At 47.9% G+C, this 8,111-nt stretch overlaps 1 protein-coding gene across 1 annotated transcript; it reads left to right on the top strand.

Moving 5' to 3' along the window:
- Positions 1-1,476: 1,476 nt before the first annotated feature.
- On the top strand, positions 1,477-7,911 carry LOC139986872 (uncharacterized). The gene has a single exon (XM_072002571.1). The coding sequence runs from the start codon at positions 1,952-1,954 to the stop codon at positions 3,896-3,898; it is 1,947 nt and encodes a 648-aa protein (XP_071858672.1). The 5' UTR covers positions 1,477-1,951; the 3' UTR covers positions 3,899-7,911.
- Positions 7,912-8,111: the final 200 nt, after the last annotated feature.

The raw sequence follows: 8,111 nt of genomic DNA on the forward strand, positions 1-8,111 counted from the left end.
TATGCGAGGGTTCAACTGAGCAAGGTAGCGTGCCGCAGGCGATTGATGACTTGTGACCCACTTTTAAAGGCTTGGTGGCCTAGATGCGAGGGTGCTGTAACCTGATCTAAGATATCAGGCTTCCCTCCTCTCCTTCTCTTTCTACCGACCGACCCTTCCCCCCGTTTTCTATTCCTTTACTCTTTCTAGTCTCGTCGCCGTGCCATCTACTTCACGGACGACGGTCTTCCAGACTTACACCGGTTAAGACATAACTCGTGTCCTCGCAGGATTTTTCTTCCCTCCTTTTTACATCTTGCTTCCACCTTATATATATATATTTTGTACGCTCCGCCTTTCTCCGCTCTAGCTTCCAATGGACCCTGACAGATCGTTTCAAATTAAAACTTTGCCTTCTTTTTTGTTGCTTCGCTCGATCGCGATCTGCGTATGGCTATGCTCGCTCGTAGCTTGTACTTTTGAACTTTCCTGAATTCTATTTCCAATTTACTAAACTTTCGTGTTAATTTTGTGCGAATATATATATATATATATATATATTAGAAATACTCTCTGAGGTTTAAAGAATGTTATATATCAGATGCAACAACAACGTTTTGATATTTTTGATTTATTAAAACCCCAAAGCAATCCTTACAAAGAGTTATACGTATGGCCTCACATTAACGTTTGCATTTTCTACGCTGTATCTACACCATAGAACTATTTCCTAAGATACACGAGATTTTGGAAGTTACATCGTTTAAGAAAACGTTGTAAGAGACCTGCTTATGCACCGTTGCAATACATCCGAGAGAGTGCTGCAACATCTAATCTATAAAATAAAAATCCCACGTTCCACGGTACTGTTCGCGTTCCCTAAAATTCTTTATCGAATCAGCTCAATTTAATGCGCTGTTTGGTAATTGCGTGGTTCACTGCACTCTGAAACGCGCAATTTTTTTATAACTGCCGAATAAGATACCGATATAAATTTTGCTGAAAGTAGAAGAAACGGTGACGGCAACACGCTGATACGAAAGGAGCTGCCGAGCCTCTGCTTTCTCCGTGATCTTCGTTAACTTACCTCGACGAGACACAATACCGCTGCGGCGTTCTCGGATTATCTGCCATAAAGAAGCGCGCATCAGCCACGACCATCGGCCGTCTGAAATTCGTCTTCGCCAGTCGATGTCGTCGGAAAGTTTCCACTAGCTAACGTCAACCACCACGCAACTTACCTTCTTTGCCCAGCTTTCTCCGATACCTTGCTAAATTGTGACAGGCTCGTCCACCGGAAGGAACAACGTTATGTGTATATAAGCGGTATAGGAGGATGGTAAAGTTTCGTTGAACGGTGTGGAGAGGTACACCGTAAAGAAAAGGGGGATGGGAAGAGTGGTGGGGACACACGTCTGTCGGCGGTGAACGTGGTTCAGGTGGTGGGGAACAAGGACGGTGGTGGGGCCAGTGGGTAGCATGGTGGGGCATCTCCACGTCGCAGAGCGATGCGAAAGACGGCGTAAGCGCGTTCGGTGGAGCGAGCTTCAGTATCGTTGCAGCCGCGGTCCTGTATGGTTGTTCGACCGAGCGCTGTGTTTCGATCCACTTAACTGTCGCCGTTCCCGTATTTAATCGGTCGTTTCCGTCGTCTGGAACGTGATCGTTCCACGCTACGTGTCTGACGAAACGACGCTGTTTACGCTTGTTCGGCTTGGATCGATCGTTAACAGTGTTACAGTTCTGTTTGTGGTATCGACTCGAAAGAGGCTCAGGATGACAATGGGCTAAACCGGTGATACCGTTGAAGCATCGGAAACGTTGTACCTGAATTTGGGTCAATGGAGTAACGTGTTGGTGTAACGTACTTGTCAACGATTGGAATACCGTGAGGTGCGGCATTTTCTGATAATCGGCAGAATATAACGGTGTCGTTGCTATATAAGTTGGTATCGGTCGCGGGTTTTGTAAGATGAGCCCGGCCTCCCAGGGCGGCGTGGAGGTGGAGCGTTACATCGGTAGTTGTTTGATATCGTCGAGCATCAGGCCAGGATCGCACAAGCCAATCGTCGGTAGGAAACAGGAAGCTGTGATTCGCGGGAAAACGCGAGGCTGTTACGGAACTGTGAACTTCCCGAGCGGAACGGAACAATGTCAGGTGCAGTACGGACCTGGCGGTTGGACGGGCGCTCCGTTGATATCTATGACGTCCAGCCCTCGCAGATGCACGCAGAGATCGTCGCCGTCGCTCGGTCAGCAGCAACAGCAACAGCAACAATCACCGTCGCCGCAACAGCAACAGCAACAGCAGGCTTGCGATCAGCAGGTATCGGTTCATCTACACAAGAATCCACTTTCTAGATTGGCCATTCACACGCAGGGAGCGCCGCTAATCCTGGCCAATCGGTTTCACAATCGCGGCAAGATACATAACAGCGGGAACGCTAATGGCATTGCTAATGCGGTGTGCAGCAATACGGGCGCGGTGAATAGTTACGTTCACAATAACGTGGCTACCGTGACATCGAACTGTACGATGAACAACTCGGTGAGGTGTCCACCGTCGCGGCCCCAGAGGCCGATAGAGCTCGGGAAGAAACAACAGACGAACGCGAAATCGTCGGATTGCACGGCGACCAAGGAAACGGCGAACACAGGAAACAACATAGCGAATATCGATTCATTGAGTATCGCGAGCGACGAGAGTTCAGGGTCGAACAATTCCGAGAACAGCTTACCACGAATCATCAAGCCGCGAAAGCGCAGGAAGAAGGACAGAAAACCGCCGAACAACACGGTGGCCTCCGTGGAAGCGAAACACGACGAGCAACAGCAACAGTCAAATTCGAGCGTGGCCAACGAACAACCGAGCGCGGGTTCTTTAAAACCGTACGTGCCGGCTTGTTACGAGCAACGTTACGAAGCCGCGCCTCACCTTAGAAACCATAGAAGGCCACCCATAGCGAGAGAAAGGACAACGGGCAGCATGTCGGTGCAAGAGATAGTTGACGCGAGGCAAAGGTATCCGCACCGGCACGTGGAGGTGAAAGTGTTGGACGACAACAGAAACATCGTTGTGCCGGCGCAAATGCGCACCATTCCGCCAAAGGGTTACAGACATAACGGCCATCACCATCACCATAATCACGCCGTCAATGGCAACGGCAACAACGTTCTGCGCTATCTGCACGAATACAACGAGCCGACGGCGACGACAGGCTGCGAGGACGGCATCAACGACGAATTAGGGCCGTGCCAGTGCCGGTACTGCGATCCCGCGGCTCTCATATGGGACGTGGAACAGAACTGTTACTCGCCCTTCTTGACCCCGTCACCGTCGACCGACTTCTGTCCCGGCCACTTCCCGCAGATGCCGCTATTCTTGTCCCGGCCGAGCCTCAATTGTCCGGAGCAGAGTATCGAGAGGCTTTTCAACGGCGATAACGTTCCTCGAGCCCATCAAGAGAAAGACGGCACCACCGGTGTCGTATTAAGGCGCAGCTGGAGCGATCCGACCAGTTATTTCAGCGAGGAGATCAGCACGCCTAGCAAAGACTTCGGCGTGATCGGTGACAGGGGACAGACGGAGAGCGGGAAACGCCGAACGCTGTGGCGCGGCGACTCTATCGGTATTCCTGTGAGTAACGTTGGACCATCCGGTATGGACGTGAACGGTAGTACCGTACAGTCGCCGAAGGAGCTGGAAGTTTCGACGGAGATCATCACGTCGCCGAACGGCCACAGAGATTTGGAGATAAAGTTTTACTCGCCGTCACCGAACGCGCCGATATCGGAGCAGAAGAAATGTATGTTCGCGGAGGAGGTGGACGAAGACGAGGAAGATTTCAGCGACATTTGGAGCTACCACGAGTCAAAGCTGCAACAGGATTTCCGCACGTTGCTACAAGCGGAGGAATGAACACGGGATCCGAGATTCTCTTTCGATGTGTCTGCTGGTCCGACTCGTTACGGTGCAAAGAGAGAACATTTTCGCGTCTGTCCGTGTTTGCGAACGTTCCTTCTTCTTCGATTCGCGTGCGTGCGTACACGCGAGGCTAAAAGAAGAAGCAGAGTAGCAGGGAGCGTGAACACGTCGACTGTGCGAGCGAGAGCGAGAGAGAGAGAGAGAGAGAGAAAGGGAGACGCGTGAGTGCGAGCGAAAGAGAGGTGACCCTGTAGATTCAATTAGTTCGTCGATAGGGAACAAAGCCGAACGGACTTGCGTAGACGCGTGCGCGATCGCGTGAAACGAAAACTGCTCGAGTTTCGAACGGTAGCTATCCGTTTCCGCGAAAAACCTTCGCTCCTTTCGTCCGAAGTAACGCGCGTCGCTGTAATTATATCCTACTTCCATCTTTTCCCTTCCTCGGTCTTGTTCCCGCGATGACGCCCTCGTTGCCAGCAGTCCTGGGTGAAACGACGAACAAGTGTAACTGACTGTAACGAGCAAAGCTACGTGTCGAACGATTCTTCTTCCTAACGGTGTACGTTGTATACACGTAGTATACGTGATGTGCGTGCATTCGTGAAGCACGCACGAGAGTAGGTCTAAAGGATCGTACCTTGATGTCGGGAATACACGCGGTCTGCTTATCGATGACAACATGCTACTAATAAACGGTGGTTGGCTCGTGTCGTCAAGCGAATCGACTCAACGATAAGGCCGGTGTGTGATGACTACCAGCCTAAAGCTGATCGCACGAGAGAAAGATTCCCTGTAATCGCCTCTCTCTCTCTCTCTCTCTCTTTTTCTTTCTCTCTTTCTCCTCGTCCTTCCCTTCCTTCACTTTCTTTCGCCTTCTTTCGCCTTCTTAACATCGTCTCCTCTTTCGCGTCGTACGATCTCAACCGTCGTCAACGTTTGCAACGAGATAACGCTTCTCCTCGCCGCCAACCACCGTCACCGGAACAACTAGAGTTGTGACTGTTTAAATCGTAACGTAGTAATTAAACGGAACTATGAAAATCGGCCGCTGGTCGCCAAGAAAGTTCGCGTTCTCCGTTTTTCCTCTTTTAATCACGCGATGCCCGACAGTTTTCTCCGATCCTCGTTACCCCTTGAATGATTGCTTTCTCATTGTCGAATATCGTTTTCTGTGTCGTCGTTGCGAAACTCGCTTTGAATCTTCGTTCCATAAATCGTTTGGTCTTTACACCGCGGTCTTTCGAATACGTTCGATATCGTTGCGTACTTCGGCTACTTGAAAAGTAGAGTCACGTTTACGCGTGAACCTTTGAACATCGATCCGTGTTACTATCGAGATACTTCGATCATTCCCGGAACGTTTCTTGCGGTTAGTAGTGCAGTGGCTGGCAAATATCCCGCGAATCCTTTGTTCCTGCAACTAAGTTCATGATACACACAAATTCGCGGTCGAAAGGATGGCTAGCAGTTTGAGGTTGTTTCGTGCTACTTGCGCGATTCGTGTTTGCGTAGTCGTAGATGCGTAAAGCATTCCTCGTGGTCTCGTTGTTGCAACGTTAGTTAAATTTTAGTTGTGTCTATCATCGACAAATGCATGTTAAAATTGTCTGTCCTTTGCGATTGACGCGCGAGATTCGAAAATCTCGTAGATTTCGCTACGTGTTCCACTTCGGTGTATCGATTTCATTTTGCTTCGTAATCTTTCAAAGTTACCAAGTTTGTCCGACGTTTGGTCGACGCTTACGCCGTTTGCCTTTTGATCTGTAGCTTGCACTCTGTACAAAACAAACAGATTGGAAGGCAGACCTTGATTCTATTTTGGAAAGTGCTAGGAAGTAAGTTGGTTAACATTGGAACTTGGTTAGATGTTCGTTGGTCTCTGGTTCAGCCAAGACCTTTAGTACTTTAGCGTACAATGTTTGTTAACGTGAAAATTTATCGAACAGAGTTACTCGTCTCCGTGTCGCGGTTACTTCTCGCGTCGTTACCATTCGATCGGCCGTGACCTTAAAACGTTTTATCGTAGGAAAAGGGCATCGCGTGAATTTTCGTAAGACGGGGCACGGTGAAGCCAAATCGATCGATCGCGGTTCGCGAGCTGTGCGTCGATCGTATCGATCACGAGCTTCGCGTGATTTTCTGACACGACGTCGCGATAACGCTTCTCAGCCCGTGCTCGCCGATCTTGTTTCTCGACCCGGCACGAGACCGCGGCGAGTCCGCGAACTTTCATCGTTTCGTACGCGAAATCAGACAGGAAAAAAAAAAAAAAAACGCACGTTCGCATATTTAACAAACATACACACATATACACACACACACACACACACACGTATCCATTACCCACCATCCTCTTTCGTTTAGACTGTAAGCCTAGATGTTAAGGCGATTCACTTAGATTATCACCGTTGTCTATATGTGTATAGGAGAAGTCGCGTATTAAACGGTCCGCCTTTTATTTACCATTAGAGTGTTAGGGGATATTAGAGACGATGCGGCAATTTCGAAGGCAACGAAAGAGCGTGCCGCGAGAATCACCGACGACTAATTAGGCTTAGCGCGTGCGTGCTTCGCGTCCGGGGTTCGACCAACGAGACGCGCAATCCAACGCGAAGAATTATATTAGCAATATTTCTCTCTTGCTCTGGTCCTCATCGTGCATAGCAAGTTTTATTGCTAAGTAGCAACAGATAAATATTGATGTTGACTCTTGTTAAAGTAGCAACAACCGCGTATCACATACCAAGCCAAGAGATAATCGTTGCTGCTTTAATAACATCGTCGTTCGTTGATATTTTTCTTCGAGTGTAACGCCGTTTGCACGGTATCACGTTCGCTGCTGTGTAACCAAACGCGTGTCTTACCCTGCCTGTATAGCGTTCACCAATAAATTCGCCACCACGTTCTTCCTTCATTTTTCAATGTATCACGCGTTCTTTTCTTTTCTACCGAGCAGTGCATCGTTCGTTGGCAGCGTCCGTGGAGAAACGATCGGATGGCACTTGCAATCCGCCTTTCCGGAATAAAGGTTTTTCGCTCGAGAACGCATCACCGCCGCCGCCAATCCGGATACACGTTGCGAAACGAGTTCGTAGTACGATACAGATTCGACGATGATACCGTTCGACCCTCCTCTTCCGGAGCTTGTCCACTTATTGTTTTCACAAACGATGAACGGAGGAAAATTTAATTTATTTGCGTCGAATCGTCGCGTCTCTTTTTGCTTATGGAACAGAGCCGTGGTATACAAACCTGGTGTTGTATACTATATGAAACGTTCGAAGGCTGCAGCTGGAGAAACGAAAATTGATAAAAGCGATTCGAACGTATCGAGATGAAAAAAAGTTGCCTGTTTCGTTTTGTTAAACGATGCCGCGCTGTTCAGACGGGGAGAGATAAGAACTTATATTTGACGTTCAACTTTTTGTTTTTTTTTTTTTTTGTAAAGATTCTATCGCGAACGAATCGCAATTGACGATCGGCGAAATGTACATTCGACCTTACTTTTATCGATCGTGACGGAGTTTCGACGAACGCTTTTTTTCCGGTTTTATTTTGCTTTTTGTGTTTGCTGATTGTGATCATTTGCCAATCGCGCTTTACGCTATTTGATCTCTGGAAGAAGAAAGAGAGAGAGAGAGAGAGAGAGCGAGAGAGAATCGAAGATCGTCGAAAAGATTTTCACACGGATCGCGAGTTGTGTTTTTTCGTTAGAATTATCGACAATTTTGTTTCATGAATTGTGACTCGAGTAGATTCGCTCTGTTTTTTTTCTTTCTCTTCTTTCGAAATTCGATCCTTCTGAGCTCTCTCCTTCTGGATGTATTTATTTTGAACATCGTCGTTTGACGATACAAGGTATTGTGATAACGAAACGATGATACACTCGATTCTGCTTCGTCGTCCAGACTGATCAACGCCGGTCAACCAATGTCGCTACAGTGCTGTACCGCACTAACTCAAATTACATTGTTCGAGAAGTTCAATAAAAGATGTCTTTGATTTAATTTTGCATATCTCAGAATTTTATTAGCACCCACCTTCGAATCAGACTTTTATTGTCGTTTATTAAAAAAATATGTGAAATCAGAGATGCGAAAATTCATTTCACGAGATAATTCGCAAGTTTCTCTTAATAGTTCGTATATCCGTTTCTTCGCACGCGAACGTGGAACTGTCATTTCCAACGTTTATCGAAACGTACATT

The sequence above is a fragment of the Bombus fervidus genome, chromosome 4, assembly GCF_041682495.2.
Source record: "Bombus fervidus isolate BK054 chromosome 4, iyBomFerv1, whole genome shotgun sequence".
NCBI lineage: Eukaryota > Metazoa > Arthropoda > Insecta > Hymenoptera > Apidae > Bombus > Bombus fervidus.

Coding starts and splice junctions, on each gene's coding strand:
- LOC139986872 (XM_072002571.1), top strand. CDS start 1,952: ATGAGCCCGGCCTCCCAGGGCGGCGTGGAGGTGGAGCGTTACATCGGT.